At 38.0% G+C, this 22935-nt stretch overlaps 2 protein-coding genes and 1 long non-coding RNA gene across 3 annotated transcripts; 1 reads left to right on the plus strand and 2 right to left on the minus strand.

Moving 5' to 3' along the window:
• Positions 1-644: 644 nt before the first annotated feature.
• LOC125383460 lies at positions 645-2708 on the minus strand. Its single transcript, XM_048401605.1, has 5 exons — positions 2665-2708; positions 2006-2157; positions 1157-1276; positions 907-972; positions 645-755 (listed from the first exon to the last, which is right to left on the minus strand). The coding sequence occupies exons 2-4, from the start codon at positions 2142-2144 to the stop codon at positions 914-916; spliced, it is 318 nt and encodes a 105-aa protein (XP_048257562.1). The 5' UTR covers positions 2145-2157; positions 2665-2708; the 3' UTR covers positions 645-755; positions 907-913.
• A 10757-nt stretch (positions 2709-13465) lies between these two features.
• LOC124151789 lies at positions 13466-15506 on the minus strand. Its single transcript, XM_046524425.2, has 5 exons — positions 15480-15506; positions 14823-14974; positions 13978-14097; positions 13728-13793; positions 13466-13576 (listed from the first exon to the last, which is right to left on the minus strand). Exons 2-4 carry the CDS (start codon positions 14959-14961, stop codon positions 13735-13737), a joined length of 318 nt encoding a protein of 105 aa, XP_046380381.2. The 5' UTR covers positions 14962-14974; positions 15480-15506; the 3' UTR covers positions 13466-13576; positions 13728-13734.
• A 1411-nt stretch (positions 15507-16917) lies between these two features.
• Positions 16918-19101, plus strand: LOC125383461. The gene is made up of 5 exons (XR_007222740.1): positions 16918-16944; positions 17798-17949; positions 18452-18571; positions 18782-18847; positions 19000-19101. It is a non-coding gene; the product is annotated as an uncharacterized LOC125383461 (long non-coding RNA).
• Positions 19102-22935: the final 3834 nt, after the last annotated feature.

Raw genomic sequence — 22935 nt, forward strand, 5'->3', positions numbered from 1 at the left:
GCTGAAATAGTGTATTGTCGATGTGACGTTAACATTGAACTATCTCACTCACTCGCTTAACATAACGACCCGTGAAGATCCGGGATAGAATAGGTCTTCAGCAAACCATAAGGCGACCATGCATGTCGTAAGAAGCGACTAACGGGATCGGGTGTTTATTCTCGCTGACTTGGTTGATGCATGTCATCGAATACCAATTGCGTGGAATTATTTTCATGATATTAATCACTGGATTGTCTGGTCCATACTCGATTATTTACAGACCGCCGTCATATAGCTGGAATATTGCTGAGTGCGGCGTTTAACAACAAACAAACACTTAAACATCATATACCTTTCTCATCTAATGATGATATTATTTGAAAAAATATATTTTTAAACTGCAAAAGATGTCAGTGTAGAACAACGTGAACATACATATGCTCATGTCATATCTCCTTTTGAGGAACTATCTTTGCTGGTATACTTGATATAATATACATTTTGCTGATTATGTTGTTGTACGATTGCAGATCAATATTATGTTGAACGAGATGGTGGCAGTGAACACATTAAAAATCAGATACAAGCATTACATATTGGATCACCTGCTGTCTGAAATGACACCTGTAAAGACGTCTTTAATGAGCAAGACACAACAAAGGTGATTGTTATAATTATTTATTGAAACTATTGACTTGTGGGAACACTATTCAGGAATACATCCTCGAAATCGCCTTCAAAGTGCGATGCCAGTGTCTCTTCAATAGAGTGATCTACAAAAGAAATACATCAAATCATATGATCTTGGCATATTTGACATGAAATTATTGCTGAAGCATACATTTTCAGATACAGTTATGTTGAACGGATGACGGTTTCTACTGTATAAAACGGATCATTGCAGTAAGATTTGCTCCACCTTACATTTGACTCACTGCTCCAAGTTGTTGATGCTCCTTGCGAACTCTTCCAAACTCACGCTTGAGTCTCCTAAATGGAGAAAGGTTGTTGCAGTCAGTCAGAATAAATGTTCAGGAGTCAGATTTATTCGGGAAAAGGGTCCACATTACCCATGAGAGTAAAAAAAATACAAACATTTGACAAATAATTACATTATTTTAAAAGTAATAAACATTTCATTTGTATTAATGAAGTTGAAGGCAAAAGCTCTTACCATTTTCATCTGAGAACGAAAGGAGCTCCATGGCCGATCGTCTGTCCATCAGCGTCTCAGCTTCGGATAGGTCAATTGTGCCGTCCATGTTTGTATCAAGGTTATCCACATTACGTTTGCCTTGAAAGAAAATAGTCATTTTTGGAAAGATACAAAATGAAAGAACACGAATGCATTTTCGGTTAAGGAATATGAGATAGTGGTCACTTTTAATCAGGCTATGAGTATTGATATCAAATGAACATATTTATATACATCTACAGTAACATTCCAAAACATATTCTCTTTTCCATTTCAAATCGTCATCGTATGTAGCTCTTCGGCTGGCTGACTAAGATTTACATCAAAACAAATAGCGAACAACATTCTGTCTCATTCTGTAGTGCTTAATGACATGGTCACATTTTCATTATGTCCGTTTTCTAGAAAAGACTATTCCATGTAATATTTTCATACATTCAAAAACAATCTTTGGTTATTTCTGTGTCCGTTTTTTCAGCAATATTCCAGGTAAAATAACAGTGGTCCTTAAATAATTGGGTGTGGCACAGACAATCCAGTGACTTATATCATGAGCATCGGCCTACGCAACTGCATGATTATAGAAAGCATCTTGTCGGTTACAATTTTTAAACTGAAAGCAGAGTTGGCTTTCGAAGCATTTCATTTATTACTTCCATTTGAACCTGATGTAAAAGAAGGAGGTTAATGTACTTGATACATCACCGATTATGTACTACTACAGCCGCTCATTGTTCTATAACTTAAACCGTAACTCCATTACAGTTTGGGAAAATAGAAGATACTGTATGTCAGGCACTTAATGAAGTACTCTTTGGCTTTGCTCACCCAACAACAGCTTGGCTCCAGTCAATGCTAGTCTGCCAACTGTGCGCCATCTAACGAACCGTCGTCTCCGTCGTCCCCAGGCATCAGACTGAGGGATTGAGACTATGGCCACAAGCAGGAGGACAAGGAACAAACGCATCTTGGGATGTATTCTGTAGTGAAAATAAATTGTTTTAGCGTGTGAGCGAGTTGGGTTTAACGCAGCCATTAACAGTTATATCACGGCGTGTCAGCTTAATATGGGAGGGAAGGCCGAAGTGATGCAGGTTTTAGACGTTTACCACTTCGGCGAAACCCACGAGCACGGGTATGGTGCTTACAAACTTAGAAACATAATCGGGGTGATCCGGGATTCGAACCCACAATCTGGCGTGCCCAAGGAACGCAACTCAGCACAGCGAATTGCGGCGCCTTAAGCGACTGGGCCCCCCGTGCCCCACTGAATTGTTTTAAGAAGCCGCATTCTCAAGTGGGTGTGATTATTGTTGCTGATTGCCTTATGAAGCGCTGATTACTTAAGATGTAATGGATTTGACGACTTACTATCATTACAAACAATTAAATCCTCAGTTAAATCCACATTTTGTAACCAATGCCAACTGAAATGAAAAAGTTACATGTAAACTAATCAGACAGATAGTGCATAAAGTATTACTCACCAGAAGGACACGAGACAGGTCACAGTTGTTATGAATGTCGTGTCCCTGGTATTTATACATTCTTTCCGTTCATCAACCCATGAAGTGAATCTGTTGCCAAAATATGTTAAGTGCCTGTTTGACAGAAACGTGTAAATGTAAATATGAAAAGAGATAAGTATCTACTTAGTCCACACCTCCTAATTGTCCTCTTTACGAGGGCTGTGTGTGAAGTGTATTTGTGTGTAATATTTATTTAAAAACATTTTGTTTGAGAATATTTAAAAGAAACTTATCACACCTCCATGTCAGAATATTCAGATCTAATTGGTTCATGTGATACTGATAAAATTCTACGTATCTCAAGTGGGAGGGAAATACATTTCTGAGCGGGACAATATATCCCGTATACCCCGCCATGAAGAAAACAGGCTGCACGTGTATTTATGAGCGAGGCCATATATCTTGCACCCTGCTACGAAACACAAAGCTGCACATTGTTTACGAGTCAAAGAATGACACGAGAGACATCACAAGTTACCCTTAGCTCATTCGAGCAACGGTTTTCTATCTGTTTTCAATTTGTTTTAATTTTTAATCGTTGTGGCAGTATCACACGGGGTATATGTGAATTTGTGCGTCCCACGTTAGGTTTAAAACCAAGAGCTGGATACTGCTACAACTTCTAATATTTGTGTACCAGAGGTGTATATGTCCATCTCTGAGAAAAATATATTTTCCATTCAGCAAACACTGGAAGCCTTCAAAACAACTGACGCATGAAAATACCACTGGGTCACAGGTCAATTGAATTTGTTGTATAAGCGCACTTTACAGATATTGTCTCGGTGGGGCGTCCTCTGGACACTTTGGTTCAGCTGCTGTCACATCACGACTTTAACATATATCACAGGGGAAAGGTCAACAGGAAAGGTGACATCGATTTCGAGTAGTTCACATAAGTTTGATAAATACATGATCAATATGTTTGAAGTAATTTGTTACTTATTGAATATTGAGTCACGGTCAAAACATTGTTTTCTATTCCTCCTTGTAATGACAAACATGTATATACCATATCGCAATAGCTTGAAACTTAAAAAAACATTGGGGACAGAGAATCCGAAATTCGTCGTAGTTCTTAAGTTCTTAAATGTGTACCCGAGTCTGTAAATGTGTACGTGGGGCTATTGTTGTGCATATAATACAGCACTTACATAACTGTAATGTCTTCAAATCTGCACATACCCCATTTCGCAAACTACAATGTATATTTATCTATGCTGTAAAACAATATACACTAAAACCTCGCTGAATCCTCCAGAGCGCTAAGAGAAATTCTATCTCTGTTGTGGAAAATTATTTTTTTCCGGGTTTTTTTCCACGATCTACCCCAAACATCCCAAGAATATCAAATGGCCGGTCAACAACATAATACATAAACACACTTCATACACACCCCTCCCGAAGAGGACAATTAGGAAGTGTGAACTAAAGTAGATACTTATCTTAGCTAAGCTGTATGACGTGCGGCTTGTTATTCGTACAGTCAAGCTACAGAGTGACACCCGATTGCTTACAACTGATATGTAAATTTGTAGATCCAAAATAAAAGAAACCAAATAACAGGTCCCATTTTAATTCTGGAAACCCAAAAGTCCAGAAACTCTACGGTCTTTGCCCAGTCTCGGTCAAAGGTATTTACAAAATTAAACATGCTGTTTTTGTGGGGACATACCAAGGAAGAAAAAATGAAAAAAAATTGTTCAAAAACTCAATATTTACATTATGTCGCCCATGGGCAGGCCCGGGCGAAATATTTCAATATTGCTATAAAATCGTTAAATTAAGTTAAAATGAGTTAAATTTTGTGTCATGATACTTAAAAGATATACATATATGTATTTGCGAAACAAAAACATGAGTTTTGAGTAAAGGAAAATATTCTCGTCCATGAGCCTGCCCATAGGCCAAACCTTTCTCTCGCCCATGGGCGAAATATTTCAATATCGCTATAAAATCGTTGAATTAAGTTAAAATGAGTTAAGTTTTGTGTCATGATACCTGAAAGATATACATATATGTATTTGCGAAACAAAAACATGAGTTTTGAGTAAAGGAACATATTCTCACCCATGCATGGGCGAAATATTTCAATATCGCTATAAAATCGTTGAATTGACTTAAGATGAGTTAAATTTTGTGTCATGATACTTGAATAAATACATTTAATGTATTTGCGAAACAAAAACATGAGTTTTAAGTAAAGGAACATATTCTCGCCCATGCATGGGCGAGAAAAAGGTTTGGCCCATGGGCGAGAATATTTTCCTTTGCTCAACAGCTTTAGTTTCGCAAATACATAAAGGTGTTATAAGCATGACACATGATTCAACTCATTTTACCTTAATTCAACTATTTAAATATTTCGCCCATGTTTTCGGCACTCCCTTTAAATAATTAACTAATAGTGTACAAAGTATATTGTATCATGTGAAATATACTTTATATTATATCATTACATTGCTATTTAAAAAGGGCCTTTGGTTGGATGTTTCCTTTACAGAAGTTTTACAAATTTCACCTTTTTTACATATTGCAACAATCTTTAATGAACCCGGCCTTACCTCTCAAAACGTTCTGACAGTTTATCATACGAATTAATGCGCGTGTACACCAATTCATTGGCCATATTTTCCAACACATTAAAGTTTAGTTAGTTTCTTTTTCATTTCCCATTTTTATGTCTCGTTGATACATCACACTGGGAAAGTAAGTGACACTAGGTATGCAATATACAGGTACACGTGCAGTCTCGAACTGACCAATGGGAATTATGTTTACAGGCGATTGAGGAAAACTTGAGTGAATATTGTGACACTAAAGCAACTTTTAAATGCATTGTTACTTTTGGTATGAAAATGGTAACAGTTCAGAAAAAAAACAAAAGCCTTCTTATGATAATTCTCATATTCTCATCAGGATGTTGTATCTAATTACAGTGTCGGCCTTATTTACAGGTGATTCTACAATACCTGCTCTCGGTCAATTACGATCTACCACACCACGCGTGAATAAACAGTTATGCAGGTGTTGCTGTGGGCAAATACCTAGCCTGAAAATGTATATTTTTTTGGTGGATACATGTATTACAAATTTTCGTTGATATGTGGATATATTAAGCACAAAGACCAAAAAAGGTTTATGAAAGATGAATCAGTGCCTTGATATATTCAACGAGATGTGTATCATCGTTTAATGGCGTCATTCAATAAAAGTATGTTTTGAGGAGATATCAAAGGAACCGCCCAATAGACCCGGTGTCCTCCCATTAGTTAGACGTCCCAATAGTTAGACAGCTTATAACAACACTTTAAACGGTTGAGTGCACACTAACCCTTATGCTTGTTACCTCAGACTTTAAAATGGAATAGTCTAGATAAGATCTGACAAACAAAGCAAAGCAGCTTTAAATAGATACTTTAATATTATACTTAACATTTAATGACACTTTACATTTGATAAATTATATACAGTTTGGTGAAATGATGGCATCGCTGGGATGCTGGCTTCATCTACTTGAGTGACTTGCTCCTCTAGAACAGAACAGAACTTTATTACGCTCAGCCCGAGATCCTCGGCATAGGAGGTACAAACTGACAGCAAAATAAACATTATAATTGCGGATTGTGGTTAGCCGGAAGATTTTACAATTTGCATTACATATTTACAGAATTTACTAAGGTTTTTTAATACAGATATCTCTTTACAAGTGAAAAGTCTTTGAAATTTAATCATATTAGGTCTTTTAGAATATGTAGGTGGGATATACAAAATTCTTTCTTTAGTAAAATATGGACATTTAAAAATATAGTGAAATTCATCTCCAATATCATCAATAAAAGGCAGTTTACATTTTCTTTCACAAATAGGTATCCCATTCCATCTTCCTTTTTCAATTGGTAAGTGGTGGCATGAAGTACGAAATAAAAGTAGAGGGATAGCTTTATTTAGGGGTAGGGACGTCAGATAATTTTCTAATTCAAATTGTGGTTTCAAGAGAGAATAGACTACACTTTCCTCGTGCAATGCCTGCATCTGTGTGGTTTCTTCTCGCGCTCTTTTACGAAGATTGCTGACAAAGTTCACTCTGGTTTCATCTTCAGGCGGATGGTTATGTTCCGACTGATTGCAAAGAAAGTCACCGACAGTCGTACATTTCCCATTGCACGTCTTGACGACACATCTCGAATGTGAGCAGGTTTGCCTCTCGCGGTTTCTGTTGTAAATATATCCATCTAATATCAACTGCTCACTTCCACGCCGAGAGATGATGTACTCTACTTTCCTTAAACCATCCATATCGATACTGATAATGATACGTACCCCAAGATCATTTTTATTTCTTTGATGAGTACGTAATCTAAACTCAACTCCTTCAACTGATCATACAGTAAGACAATTAAGCTACTCCATAGTTTACACAGTTAATCTCATGCCTATTGAACCTGTGCTGAGAGTAAGGTAATTTAGGTTAATTAAACGAAATTATAACATTTATACTCCCTAAACTGTGAGTCCCCTATCCCTACTCAGTACTTTAATCTAATTAGGACTGATCCATTACACCTGTAGGTATATTCCCTCTTTGCCTAAATAGAAATGTCTAACAATTGGGACGTCTAACTAATGGGACGTCTAACTAATGGGATATAACCATATACACAGTGTCGTCCGGTGAACTACCACCCCACCCTGTCCATAAAAGTTATGTAATCGGTACACAAATCTATTTGATGCGAGTCAGTGTAGAAGGAGTTTGAATTACGTCCGCCACTGGCCACAGAAATCCTCAAAGTATAGTAACAATCAATAAGGCCAATGCCGTACTAATTACCTAGCAACGCACGTAACAACGGCTGTCAATCTGTCTGCTACAGCTACCATACCATCATCCCTGTCACAACTTGCATATTAACGGATTATTCAAAATATTAATTGTAGAAACGTCGTTAAGAGACTAACGTACGTCGTATTCAGTCCTCAACTGGATGTTACATTCCTTATATCAGCTAACAGCCCTGTTTATGAAAATATTTACTAGACATAAGATTTAAAGACTAATAAAATCAATTGTAAGACCGCATAGACCATAAAACCGAATAAAATATGTCTTGGTATCATCTCTTGTGTATTAGATGATGATAATAACCTGAAATGTTATAACGTTAGATTAAGAAGGAGAAACACCAAAGTGTTTTACAATACTTGGAAACATGAGCAATAAGTTGTAGCAACATAAACATGCATGGAATAGGGAAAATAGTGAAAACAAATTTCAAAGGATTTTTTAAAACATGCAGACAAGTGCAGTTTTAGACAGTTGTGTCTACAGGTTCTACTACACCAAATCAGAACTGGTTGTGACAGTGCGGTTTTCGTAGGGCTGTGATTGGATGATATTGTGAAAGATTTTTATGTCTTTTAAATGTACATCCATCCAGCAATTAAAACTGCCCATATTTGTCAATATTTGGTGCTGACTTTTTTAACAAGATGACTTATGCTTTATGTGAGCACAGATATTTTCAAATAGGCGACATTTGGTGCGGAACTGGGGTTGGTGTGTTCACCTTCCTGTACTCGGAAAAGGAGCTGACTAACCTAGCCAAAATTTGTGTTTTTACTGCAGCTTTATATATATGTAAATGTAATGGCGCTTGAATGCCTAGTTATTTTTTAAAAAGATATAACGTTACTATAGAAGTCTATAGGAAAACATTTGGTTGTGTGTAACCAGTAAGGTTAAACAGTGTCCACCAGACAATCTCAGGTGGCTAACGCCATATCTCCCATCAAGTCAGCTCTATTTTTAAGCGCATAATTATTTTTTTACATTTTGAATCAAAGGAATTACAAAAAATCATATTTAACAAACCTACACATTACCAAATACAAAACTTTATAACCCTTTCTAGACTTCGTTCCAATTAACCTGGATCATTCAACTCGCTCGCGAAGGTCGTATACGACTTTAAAGTGAATACATCTACAGTGTACAAGTAACTTTTAACTGTATCATATATACTCATGATAAGCAATTATTTTCGTTCCTAATTCGAATGAGCACATTCTGAGGCTAAATCTGCAAAAGGACAGACAAAATATTTCTTGTACAATACAAACGATACAAACGTAGCGGTTGATAATAGAGACAATGATTGAATAATCTGCAATATATCATTTGTTCTCGTTCAATCTAATGTACATATTGAAGTGATTGTAAAGTTTCAAGGAGTACTAAAATGTTGTGGTATTATGAATGTATTTAGAATATGAATAGCGAAAAACAGTCACCATATGGGATGTACATGTATAACTTGTCTTCCAACACCACGCTTGTGCCGAGGCCCGTTGTCATAAAACTAATCGGTCCCATAAAAGGAGCAAATAGTTTCGCCAAGTACATGCTATGGTTCACTCACAATTGTCAGACGACCTAATCGTCAGACACACCAGTCAAGTGTGACCAGTGTACCTGCCTGGTTTTACCTCCTAATTACCGAGCTGCCCAATACTGCCATACTGTGGGCAGAGTAAGCTCCCTAACTCGTTGAGTGATACAGATTAACCAGATTATGATTGTGTTTGTAAGTTGCGTTTAATCTGTGTCGGGTTGCAGTTGTTTTATTAGGCAGGACCAGGGGTAGTTTTTTCAATGAAATCTTTTAGCCGTTGAGTTTGTTTTGCATTCATTCCATTAAATACATTGTTAGGTAGAATAATAACACGTTATATAGATTAAACATCTCCCTAACCTGAGTATTATCTCACAGGTACTCTAAGTACCGTACTATATTACTTTGAGGAGATATTGAGAATAATTTTTGAGTTGGCATTATATGCTGTCTGAATGACATTACACAAATCCCTGCGTCAATGGACCCGTGAAGATCCGGGGTAGAACAGATCTTCAACAACCCATTCTTGGCGTAAAAGGGCGACAGCGCTTGTCGTAAGAGGCGACTGCCGGGATCGGGTGGTCAGGTTCGCTGACTTGGTTGATGCATGTCATCGTATACCAATTGCGTGGATCGATGCACATGATGTTAATCACTGGATTGTCTGGTCCAGACTCGATTATTTACAGACCGCCGTCATACAGCTGAAATATTGCTAAGTGCGGCGTTATACAACTAACAAACAAACAAAACTTTGAGGAATTCACAACAATCACTTTGACGAGGTATGCATATCTTGCAATCACCCTGAATCAAGTTACTGGAATGTCAAACCCGGGCTTGGTTAAAACAAGAATTGCAGTTAGATCCGCTATATGCTGTAGATCTCCTGTAGTCAAGAGATGCAATAGCGAGGCAGAACTATGTCAATTTATGAGGGATAGACACCTACTCGAACATATATAAACAGAGCAGCCAAAGATAAAAATGAAATCATATCATGTACGAAAATCATATCAACACAAAAAGAGAAAGTGTATGAGTACTAATACTTGCAATAGATATGTGTCTGGTCCAGACTCGATTATTTACAGACCGCCGTCATACAGCTGAAATATTGCTAAGTGCGGCGTTATACAACTAACAAACAAACAAAACTTTGAGGAATTCACAACAATCACTATGACGAGGTATGCATATCTTGCAATCACCCTGAATCAAGTTACTGGAATGTCAAACCCGGGCTTGGTTAAAACAAGAATTGCAGTTAGATCCGCTATATGCTGTAGATCTCCTGTAGTCAAGAGATGCAATAGCGAGGCAGAACTATGTCAATTTATGAGGGATAGACACCTACTCGAACATATATAAACAGAGCAGCCAAAGATAAAAATGAAATCATATCATGTACGAAAATCATATCAACACAAAAAGAGAAAGTGTATGAGTACTAATACTTGCAATAGATATGTGTCTGGTCCAGACTCGATTATTTACAGACCGCCGTCATACAGCTGAAATATTGCTAAGTGCGGCGTTATACAACTAACAAACAAACAAAACTTTGAGGAATTCACAACAATCACTATGACGAGGTATGCATATCTTGCAATCACCCTGAATCAAGTTACTGGAATGTCAAACCCGGGCTTGGTTAAAACAAGAATTGCAGTTAGATCCGCTATATGCTGTAGATCTCCTGTAGTCAAGAGATGCAATAGCGAGGCAGAACTATGTCAATTTATGAGGGATAGACACCTACTCGAACATATATAAACAGAGCAGCCAAAGATAAAAATGAAATCATATCATGTACGAAAATCATATCAACACAAAAAGAGAAAGTGTATGAGTACTAATACTTGCAATAGATATGTGTTCTCTACGTACACACATGAGTCCCATTCGACAGTCTACAACACACGAACAACTGTCAAACAAGTTTGGTTACCCCTTCTGTTCAGGCGAGTTATTTAGTTCAATAAATTTGTTTTAAAATCCTTTGCAATTTGTTTTCACTATTTTCCCTATTCCATGCATGTTTATGTTGCTACAACTTATTGCTCATGTTTCCAAGTATTGTAAAACACTTTGGTGTTTCTCCTTCTTAATCTAACGTTATAACATTTCAGCTCATTATCATCATCTAATACACAAGAGATGATACCAAGACATATTTTATTCGGTTTTATGGTCTATGCGGTCTTACAATTGATTTTATTAGTCTTTAAATCTTATGTCTAGTAAATATTTTCACAAACAGGGCTGTTAGCTGATATAAGGAATGTAACATCCAGTTGAGGACTGAATACGACGTACGTTAGTCTCTTAACGACGTTTCTACAATTAATATTTTGAATAATCCGTTAATATGCCAGTTGTGACAGGGATGATGGTATGGTAGCTGTAGCAGGCAGATTGACAGCCGTTGTTACGTGCGTTACTAGGTAATTAGTACGGCATTGGCCTTGTTGATTGTTACTATACTTTGAGGATTTCTGTGGCCTGTGGCGGACGTAATTCAAACTCCTTCCTACAGGCGTTTCAAACACCATTACGATACGGAAGATTAGGTTAAGAAACCACTGAGTCGTTGCCACATTTCCAAGGATGGTGGCACAGTTGCTAATGTCACTATCATTGGATCCAGAACACTATCTTCAAGATTACCATATAACAGTTCCATATTCACAGTAGAAGCAAATGTCATTTTAACAGCACTAAAATATATCAAGAACCAATCTGAACATAAACAGCTTATCCTTTTTCCCATTCTCCTTCGTGCGTTCGGGCTATGACAAAATATGTCATGTAAACATCCACTCTTGGTCGACATATTTGCGTGTTTTAATGATCTGGCGTGTTTTAAAAGCTACTGGCCAATATGACATCGTCTTTTGGTGGTTACCCAGCCATGTTTCAATGGCCGATACGGCTGCAAAAACACTCAACAAATCTGTGACACCACTTCTTAGTCCATACAACTTAAATGTTACATCAAAGATCTCATGCAAAGGAGTGAGTGAGTGAGTTGGGTTTAAGGCCGCTTTTAACAATATTCCAGTTATATCACGGCCTGTCAGCTTAATGTGGGAGGAAAGCCCGAAGTGATGCAGGTCTCAAACGTGTACCACTTCGGTGAAACCCACGATCACGGGTATGGTGCTGACAAACCTAGAAACATAATCGGGGCGAACTGGGATTCGAACCCACAATCATAGGTTTCTGGCGTGTTCAAGGGACACGACTCTGCACAGCGAATCGCGGCGCCTTAGACGACTGGGCCACCCGTGCCCCCTCATGCAAAAGAGGGACACCCGAGTAGGTGTAAATACGCTACATGAAATTACACCAACCATCGGTTACACTGATTTTGGTTAGTCAGTCAAGATTTGGAAAGATCAAAAACCGATGATGTCGTATTGGCCATTGACGCTAAAGTCATGAACATTTATTGAAAGGTGAGGACCCTCCATTCTGCATCCCTTGTGATGAAAGATCAATGTTTCAAATCATCATCTATTAAAGATCTTTTTCGTAGAATTAATTCTCGTTTAATTATTGGCTTTTAAAGGATTAGAATTATTTGAAATATTTTTATTAATATTTTTTTTAAAACATGTTTTCAAATTCGCAACTGAAATTGTTTGTGGTTGAACCCTCGAAGGCGGTTCAAGTACAGTGATATCAGTGTCCCCCTGTGAGGGTACATACGTTCCACATGATGTCTTGATGAACATATTATATTTATCTCTGTACTTTATGTATGCTCTTGTACCACCGTCGGTGGTCTATGGAGAATAGAGAATCTGATATCAGTGTCCCCCTGAGAGGGTACATACGTTCCTCATCTTTCAAAGTAAATCTAAACTATCACATTTATGTGTGTGTGTGTGTGTGTGTGTGTGTGTGTGTGTGTGTGTGTGTGTGTGTGTGTGTGTGTGTGTGTGTTTGTGTGTGTTTGTGTATGTATGTTAGGAATGTATAACTATATGTCGTCATGATATGGCTGAAATAGTGTATTGTGTAAAAAAATATAATTAAACTGCAAAAGATGTCAGTGTAGAACAATGTGAACATACATATGCTCATGTCATATCTCCTTTTGAGGAACTACCTTTGCTGGTAATGTTGTACGATTAAACAAACAACAAACAAAACAAATATTGTATATCAGATATACTTGATATAATATACATTTTGCTGATTATGTTGTTGTACGATTGCAGATCAATATTATGTTGAACGAGATGGTGGCAGTGAACACATTAGAAATCAGATACAAGCATTACATATTGGATCACCTGCTGTCTGAAATGACACCTGTAAAGACGTCTTTAATGAGCAAGACACAACAAAGGTGATTGTTATAATTATTTATTGAAACTGTTGACTTGTGGGAACACTATTCAGGAATACATCCTCGAAATCGCCTTCAAAGTGCGATGCCAGTGTCTCTTCAATAGAGTGATCTACAAAAGAAATACATCAAATCATATGATCTTGGCATATTTGACATGAAATTATTGCTGAAGCATACATTTTCAGATACAGTTATGTTGAACGGATGACGGTTTCTACTGTATAAAACGGATCATTGCAGTAAGATTTTCTCCACCTTACATTTAACTCACTGCTCCAAGTTGTTGATGCTCCTTGCGAACTCTTCCAAACTCACGCTTGAGTCTCCTAAATGGAGAAAGGATGTTGCAGTCAGTCAGAATAAATGTTCAGGAGTCAGATTTATTCAGGAAAAGGGTCCACATTACCCATGAGAGTAAAAAAAATACAAACATTTGACAAATAATTACATTATTTTAAAAGTAATAAACATTTCATTTGTATTAATGAAGTTGAAGGCAAAAGCTCTTACCATTTTCATCTGAGAACGAAAGGAGCTCCATGGCCGATCGTCTGTCCATTAGCGTCTCAGCTTCGGATAGGTCAATTGTGCCGTCCATGTTTGTATCAAGGTTATCCACATTACGTTTGCCTTGAAAGAAAATAGTCATTTTTGGAAAGATACAAAATGAAAGAACACGAATGCATTTTCGGTTAAGGAATATGAGATACTGGTCACTCTTAATCAGGCTATGAGTATTGATATCAAATGAACATATTTATATACATATAAGGTAACATTCCAAAACATATACTCTTTTCCATTTCAAATCGTCATCGTATGTAGCTCTTCGGCTGGCTGACTAAGATTTACATCAAAACAAATAGCGAACAACATTCTGTCTCATTCTGTAGTGCTTAATGACATGGTCACATTTTCATTATGTCCGTTTTCTAGAATAGACTATTCCATGTAATATTTTCATACATTCAAAAACAATGGTTACTTCTGTGTCCGTTGTTTCAGCAATATTCCAGGTAAAATAACAGTGGTCCTTAAATAATTGGGTGTGGCACAGACAATCCAGTGACTTATATCATGAGCATCGGTCTACGCAACTGCATGATTATAGAAAGCATCTTGTCGGTTACAATTTTTAAACTGAAAGCAGAGTTGGCTTTCGAAGCATTTCATTTATTACTTCCATTTGAACCTGATGTAAAAGAGGGAGGTTAATGTACTTGATACATCACCGATTATGTACTACTACAACCGCTCATTGTTCTATAACTTAAACCGTAACTCCATTACAGTTTGGGAAAATAGAAGATACTGTATGTCAGGCACTTAATGAAGTACTCTTTGGCTTCGCTCACCCAACAACAGCCTGGCTCCAGTCAATGCTAGTCTGCCAACTGTGCGCCATCTAACGAACCGTCGTCTCCGTCGTCCCCAGGCATCAGACTGAGGGATGGAGACTATGGCCACAAGCAGGAGGACAAGGAACAAACGCATCTTGGGATGTATTCTGTAGTGAAAATAAATTGTTTTAGCGTGTGAGCGAGTTGGGTTTAACGCAGCCATGAACAGTTATATCACGGCGTGTCATTTTAATATGGGAGGGAAGGCCGAAGTGATGCAGGTTTTAGACGTTTACCACTTCGGCGAAACCCACGAGCACGGGTATGGTGCTTACAAACTTAGAAACATAATCGGGGTGAACCGGGATTCGAACCCACAATCTGGCGTGCCCAAGGAACGCAACTCAGCACAGCGAATTGCGGCGCCTTCGACGACTGGGCCCCCCGTGCCCACTGAATTGTTTTAAGAAGCCGCATTCTCAAGTGGGTGTGATTATTGTTGCTGATTGCCTTATGAAGCGCTGATTGCTTAAGATGTAATGGATTTGACGACTGACTATCATTATAAACAATTAAATCCTCAGTTAAATCCACATTTTGTAACCAATGCCAACTGAAATGATAAGTTACATGTAAACTAATCAGACAGATAGTGCATAAAGTATTACTCACCAGAAGGACACGAGACAGGTCACAGTTGTTATGAATGTCGTGTCCCTGGTATTTATACATTCTTTCCGTTCATCAACCCGTGAAGTGAATCTGTTGCCAAAATATGTTAAGTGCCTGTTTGACAGAAACGTGTAAATGTAAATATGAAAAGAGATAAGTATCTACTTAGTCCACACCTCCTAATTGTCCTCTTTACGAGGGCTGTGTGTGAAGTGTATTTGTGTGTGATATTTATTTTTTTTAAATTTGTTTGAGAATATTTAAAAGAAACTTATCACACCTCCATGTCAGAATATTCAGATCTAATTGGTTCATGTGATACTGATAAAATTCTACGTATCTCAAGTGGGAGGGAAATACATTTCTGAGAGGGACAATATATCCCGTATACCCCGCCATGAAGAAAACAGGCTGCACGTGTATTTATGAGCGAGGCCATATATCTTGCACCCTGCTACGAAGCACAAAGCTGCACATTGTTTACGAGTCAAAGAATGACACGAGAGACATCACAAGTTACCCTTAGTTCATTCGAGAAACGGTTTTTTATCTGTTTTCAATTTGTTTTAATTTTTAATCGTTGTAGCAGTATCACACGGGGTATATGTGAAATTGTGCGTCCCACGTTAGGTTTAAAACCAAGAGCTGGATACTGCTACAACTTCTAATATTTGTGTACCAGAGGTGTATATGTCCATCTCTGAGAAAAATATATTTTCCATTCAGCAAACACTGGAAGCCTTCAAAACAACTGACGCATGAAAATACCACTGGGTCACAGGTCAATTGAATTTGTTGTATAAGCGCACTTTACAGATATTGTCTCGGTGGGGCGTCCTCTGGACACTTTGGTTCAGCTGCTGTCACATCTGTTAACCACTTTAACATATATCACAGGGGAAAGGTCAACAAGAAAGGTGACATCGATTTCGAGTAGTTCACATAAGTTTGATAAATACATGATCCATATGTTTGAAGTAATTTGTTACTTATTGAATATTGAGTCACGGTCAAAACATTGTTTTCTATTCCTTTTTGTAATGACAATTTGTAACTCCATTTCGCAAACTACAATGTATATTTATCTATGCTGTAAAATAATATACACTAAAACCTCGCTGAATCCTCCAGAGCGCTAAGAGAAATTCTATCTCTGTTGTGGAAAAAAAAATCCGTTTTTTTTCTCCACGATCTACAACAAGTATCCCAAGAATATCAAATGGCCGGTCAATAACATAATACATAAACACACTTCATATACACCCCTACCGAAGAGGACAATTAGGAAGTGTGAACTAAAGTAGATACTTATCTCTGGTCATATTTACATTTGCACGTTTCTGTCAAAAAAGCACTTAACCTAATTTGGCAACAGATTTACTTCACGGGTTGTTCAAAGGAAAGAAAGTATAAATACCAGGGACACTACATTCATATTAACACTGACCTGACTCGTGGCCTTCTGGTGAGTAATCCTTTATACACTATTTGTCCAGATTAGTTTACTATGCTTGCCGTTAAAGGCGACTAGACTAACGGGATCGGGTGGTCAGGCTCGCTGACTTGGTTGATACATGTCATTGATCCCAATTGCGTGGATCGATGCTCATGATGTCACTTGAATGTCTGGTCCAGACTCAATCATTTACAGACCGCCGTCATAGAGTTGCAATATTGCTGAGTGCGGCGTTTAACAACAAACAAACATGTAACGATGAATACTTAAAATAGGATTTTCTTCAAACAACTTATCATTTATGTATTCCTCCAGAGCAGACTGTTTTACAGTTGCCATTGGTTACAAAATGTGGATGAGATAATTGTTCCTAATGATAGTCATTCGTTAAAATTCATCACATCTTAAGCAATCTGCGTTTCATAAGGCAATCAGCCACTTGGGGGCCACGGGGACCCACTCGTCCTTGGCGGCGCGATTCGCTGTGCAGAGTTGCGTTCCTTGGGCACGCCAGAAACCTATGATTTAGGGTTCGAATCCCGGTTCGCCCCGATTATGTTTCTAGGTTTGTCAGCACAATACCCGTGCTCGTGGGTTTCACTGAGACCTGCATCACTTCGGCCTTTCCTCCCAAATTAAGCTGACACGCCGCGATATAACCGGAATACTGTTAAAAGCGGCGTTAAACCCAACTCACTCACCCACACCCACTTGAGAATGAGGCTTCTTAAAACTTTTCGTGTCGTAAAATGAACATTAACAGTGTAAATAATTTTTTTACACTATTCTATTATTGACACTTTTGACACCTCCATCATGGCAACTGTGTGTAATTTGGGAAACTTCTTTATTTTCACTACAGAATACATCCCAAGATGCGTTTGTTCCTTGTCCTCCTGCTTGTGGCCATAGTCTCCATCCCTCAGTCTGATGCCTGGGGACGACGGAGACGACGGTTCGTTAGATGGCGCACAGTTGGCAGACTAGCATTGACTGGGGCCAGGCTGTTGTTGGGTGAGCGAAGCCAAAGAGTAATTCAAAAAGTCCCTGACATACAGTATCGGCGGTCTGTAAATAATCGAGTCTGGACCGGACAATTCAGAGATTAATATTATGAGCATCGATCCCTCCAATTGGGATACGATGACATGCATTAACTATGTCAGCGAGCCTTAACACCCGATCCCATTAGTTGCCTCATACGACAAGTATAGTCGCCTTTTACGGCAAGCATGGGTTGCTGAAGACCTATTCTACCCCTGATGTTCACGGGTCATAATGAAGATGTGATTATGTCATTAAGAACTACACAATGAGGCAGAACGTTGTTGGCTCTTCGTTTATAAAGCCAACAACATACGGTGAGGAGAGGAAATGGAAAATGGAATGTTCATTTGATTTCAATTTTCATATTCATCGCCTGATTAAAATTACCACTATCTCATGTTCCATAACCGAAAATGCATTCATGTTCTTTCTTTTTGTATATTTCCGAACATGACTATTTTCTTTTAAGACAAACGTAATGTGGATAACCTTGATACAAACATGGACGGGGCAATTGATCTCTCAGAAGCTGAGACGCTAATGGACAGACGATCGGCCTTGGAACTCCTTTCGTTCGCTGATGAAAATGGTTAGAGCTTTTTTCAATTCAATTTCATTACTACAAATGAAATAATTTTCTTCATTTGTCGAGAACTCTTGATAGCATTGAAGATGAGTACATGTGTGTATTTGTATTTACATTGACACTCACCGGCAATCTGGACCCGTTTTCTAGTATAAATCTGATTGACTCATGATTATATATTCTGACTGACTGCAACAACCTTTCTACGTGTAGATGACTCAAGCGTGAGTTTGGAAGAGTTCGCAAGGAGCATCAACAACTTGGAGCAGTGAGTCAAATGTAAGGTAGAGCAAATCCTTCTGCAATGATTCCGTTTTGTAAAGTAGAAACCGTCATCCGTTCAACATGTCTGTATGTGAAAATGTATGTTTAAGCAACGATTTCATGTTAAATATTAGGAGATCATATGATTTGATGTATTTCTTTTGTAGAGCACTCCATTGAAGAGGCACTGTGAAGACGATCTCAAGGTTGTTGTCCTGAATAGTGTTTATACAAGAAAATGGCTTCAATAAATCATTTTTTCAATCGTGTCTTGGTTATTAGGCGTCTTTTCAGCAGTCATTTTAGACAGCAGGTGATCCAACATGTCCGGGCGGAGCGCGTCATACCAAAAAACGTTAAAAGATTGTACTTGTTGTTACCCTGTCTGGCGCTCGGCATTAAGGGGTTAAAACAAGGACTGGTCGGCTCGGAGTCAGTATACTGTGTCTGAGTGGGGTATTCATGTTAAACTGCGGCATGGTACCTAGTGAGCTAGCACTATAAATCGGCATCAGTCCGGACAAGTACAAGCAGCCACACAAACACACACACGTACATGCACGTCGCTATATAAGTGCAATATTCTTGGACGCGACGTTTAACCCCATTTGACCTCACCTCACCTCAACACGTAATGCTTGTAACTGATTTCCAATGTGTTCACTGCCACCATCTCCTTCAACAGAATATGGATCTGCAAACTTAAAACAACATTATCAGCATATGTATATTATATCAAATATATATGACATACAGTAAGTTTGCTTTAAACATCTTACATGGGTATCTTTTCTGCGTCATAATACACAGTCCTTATCATTCACATTAATATAGGAACATCTCTGGGGACAATCCACTCATGGCAATCTTTCATTAAAACTGACAAAACTCTTTCCATGATCATGCAAAATCTATTCTGAAAACAGAGTCCATTGTACGATTCCCATAATGGCATAAATTTATGTGTATGAATCACTATCAAAAAGTGATGGTACGAACCAAGTTCAATTCTGTCAAAACATCCTAAATTGTGATCATCTCCTGGCTGTTTCATTAAGCATTTAGTGGGATCTCAAAGGTCCTGTGCAACAGGAGTCGCTCGAGGAGACGGATACGGAAGTGTCCTCCCCGAGCACTAGTGGTCGTACAAGTGGACACTCTCCAAAAAAGATAGTCAGGAGTCGATCCCCCGTAACGCCACCTTAGTGAGTGAGTGAGTGAATATTTATAGTCACATTGGCAATATTTCAGCCATATCGTGACTAAATCAAGTTAGACAGTAATAATACATACAATTTGATTATAAAACCTGTCGTCAAAGGACAGTAAAACATAGATTATCACAGATGTATATTTTAAGACTAGTATGGAACCATAAAAAGATATCACGATAAATACATTATAAAAACGGGGCTAGGGATCGCCAGCAACTAAAGGTAGGCCACCATGCCAGGAACAGTGGGGACTTACTTACTTCTGCTACCTGCACGGTTCCCCAGCAGGATTTACGCCATCCCTTAGCCGCTGGCGATTTTCATCAAGTTTAGCCAAAATTAAAACAAACAAGTATACTACGACTAAAACGGTAGTAGGAATAAACTTACTTCAAATAATGTGGTGTTACATACCCTCTCGACGGGGGGAGGGGGGAGGGGGGGGGGGGGGGGGGGGGGGGGGACAATTATTTTAATTTTTCAGTACTTCAACCCCCTTTGAGGATACGGCCACTAACAATCTAAGTTACAAGTTGAACACTACTGATATATTAAAATGGTAGGCCCGGGCGAAATATTTCAATATCGCTATGAAAGATATACATATATGTATTTGCGAAACAAAAACATGAGTTTTGAGTAAAGGAAAATATTCTCGTCCATGAGCCTGCCCATAGGCCAAACCTTTTTCTCGCCCATGGGCGAAATATTTCAATATCGCTATAAAATCGTTGAATTAAGTTAAAATGAGTTAAGTTTTGTGTCATGATACCTGAAAGATATACATATATGTATTTGCGAAACAAAAACATGAGTTTTGAGTAAAGGAACATATTCTCACCCATGCATGGGCGAAATATTTCAATATCGCTATAAAATCGTTGAATTGAGTTAAGATGAGTTAAATTTTGTGTCATGATACTTGAATGAATACATTTAATGTATTTGCGAAACAAGAACATGAGTTTTAAGTTAAGGAACATATTCTAAAAAGGTATTTTCCTTTACTCAAAACTCATGTTCTTGTTTCGCAAATACATATATGTATATCTTTCAAGTATCATGACACAAAACTTAACTCATTTTAACTTAATTCAACGATTTTATAGCGATATTGAAATATTTCGACCATGGGCGAGAAAAAGGTTTGGCCCATGGGTGAGAATAGTTTCCTTTGCTCAACAGTTTTAGTTTCGCAAATACATAAAGGTGTTATAAGCATGACACATGATTCAACTCATTTTACCTTAATTCAACTATTAAAATATTTCGCCCATGTTTTCGTCACTCCCTTTAACTAATTAACTAATTGTGTACAAAGTATATTGTATCATGTGAAATATACTTTATATTATATCATTACATTGCTATTTAAAAAGGGCCTTTGGTTGGATGTTTCCTTTACAGAAGTTTTACAAATTTCACCTTTTTTACATATTGCAACGATCTTTAATGAACCCGGCCTTACCTCTCAAAACGTTTTGACAGTTTATCATACGAATTAATGCGCGTGTACACCAATTCATTGGCCATATTTTCCAACACATTAAAGTTTAGTTAGTTTCTTTTTCATTTCCCATTTTATGTCTCGTTGATACATCACACTGGGAAAGTAAGTGACACTAGGTATGCAATATACAGGTACACGTGCGGTGTCGAACTGACCAATGGGCATTATGTTTACAGGCGATTGAGGAAAACTTGAGTGAATATTGTGACACTAAAGCAACTTTTAAATGCATTGTTACTTTTGGTATGAAAATGGTAACAGTTCAGAAAAAACAACAGCCTTCTTATGATAATTCTCATATTCTCATTAGGACGTTGTATCTAATTACAGTGTCGGCCTTATTTACAGGTGATTCTACAATACCTGCTCTCGGTCAATTACGATCTACCACACCACGCGTGAATAAACAGTTATGCAGGTGTTGCTGTGGGCAAATACCTAGCCTGAAAATGTATATTTTTTGGTGGATACATGTATTACAAACTTTCGTTGATATGTGGATATATTAAGCACAAAGACCCAAAAAAGTTTGGAAAGATGAATCAGTGCCTTGATATATTCATCGAGATGTGTATCATCGTTTAATGGCGTCATTCAATAAAAGTATGTTTTGAGGAGATATCAAAGGAGCCGCCCAATATACACAGTGTCGTCCGGTGAACTACCAGCCCACCCTGTCCATAAAAGTTATGTAATCGGTACACAAATATATTTGATGCGATGTCAGTGTGGAAGGAGTTTGAATTACGTCCGCCACTGGCCACAGAAATCCTCAAAGTATAGTAACAATCAATAAGGCCAATGCCGTACTAATTACCTAGCGACGCACGTAACAACGGCTGTCAATCTGTCTGCTACAGCTACCATACCATCATCCCTGTCACAACTGGCATATTAACGGCTTATTCAAAATATTAATTGTAGAAACGTCGATGTTACATTCCTTATATCAGCTCACAGCCCTGTTTGTGAAAATATTTACTAGATCTAGACATAAGATTTAAAGACCGATTGATTCATGATCAGCGCTATTTAGTCCTGTTAATCCGACATTCTCGCACACCGACTCCGACACACCTAATTTGCAACGAATTACCGAAATCACTCATTAATCAGTCTCGTTAATCCGACACAGTGGTCAGCGTACTCCGTGGTCATCTGCCCGCGAGTACACAACCCCGTGTTTTGACACGCACTGGCTGCAGTTATTAACTTAACAAAAGCTATTCAAACCTGTATGTACAAAGCTATACAAATGTAGTTAACAAATTTAAGCCAGATAAATGTGCATGAGGCCAGTTTAAAATACGAACAGGTATATAAAACATAGTCGACTGGTATGTAAACAAGAAAGCATGGATGACTTCATTAATATTCAA

This window comes from Haliotis rufescens, unplaced genomic scaffold (assembly GCF_023055435.1).
Source record: "Haliotis rufescens isolate VD_foot unplaced genomic scaffold, xgHalRufe1.0.p SCAF_23, whole genome shotgun sequence".
Lineage (NCBI taxonomy): Eukaryota > Metazoa > Mollusca > Gastropoda > Lepetellida > Haliotidae > Haliotis > Haliotis rufescens.

Excerpts from the sequence above, each read along its gene's own strand:
- LOC124151789 (XM_046524425.2), bottom strand. The coding sequence starts at position 14,961 with ATGCGTTTGTTCCTTGTCCTCCTGCTTGTGGCCATAGTCTCCATCCCT. Across the intron at positions 14,098-14,822 it reads TGGAGCCAGGCTGTTGTTGG|GCAAACGTAATGTGGATAAC; the intron begins GTGAGCGAAGCC and ends TTTTCTTTCAAG. Across the intron at positions 13,794-13,977 it reads TTCGTTCTCAGATGAAAATG|GAGACTCAAGCGTGAGTTTG; the intron begins GTAAGAGCTTTT and ends TTCTCCATTTAG.
- LOC125383460 (XM_048401605.1), bottom strand. The coding sequence starts at position 2,144 with ATGCGTTTGTTCCTTGTCCTCCTGCTTGTGGCCATAGTCTCAATCCCT. Across the intron at positions 1,277-2,005 it reads TGGAGCCAAGCTGTTGTTGG|GCAAACGTAATGTGGATAAC; the intron begins GTGAGCAAAGCC and ends TTTTCTTTCAAG. Across the intron at positions 973-1,156 it reads TTCGTTCTCAGATGAAAATG|GAGACTCAAGCGTGAGTTTG; the intron begins GTAAGAGCTTTT and ends TTCTCCATTTAG.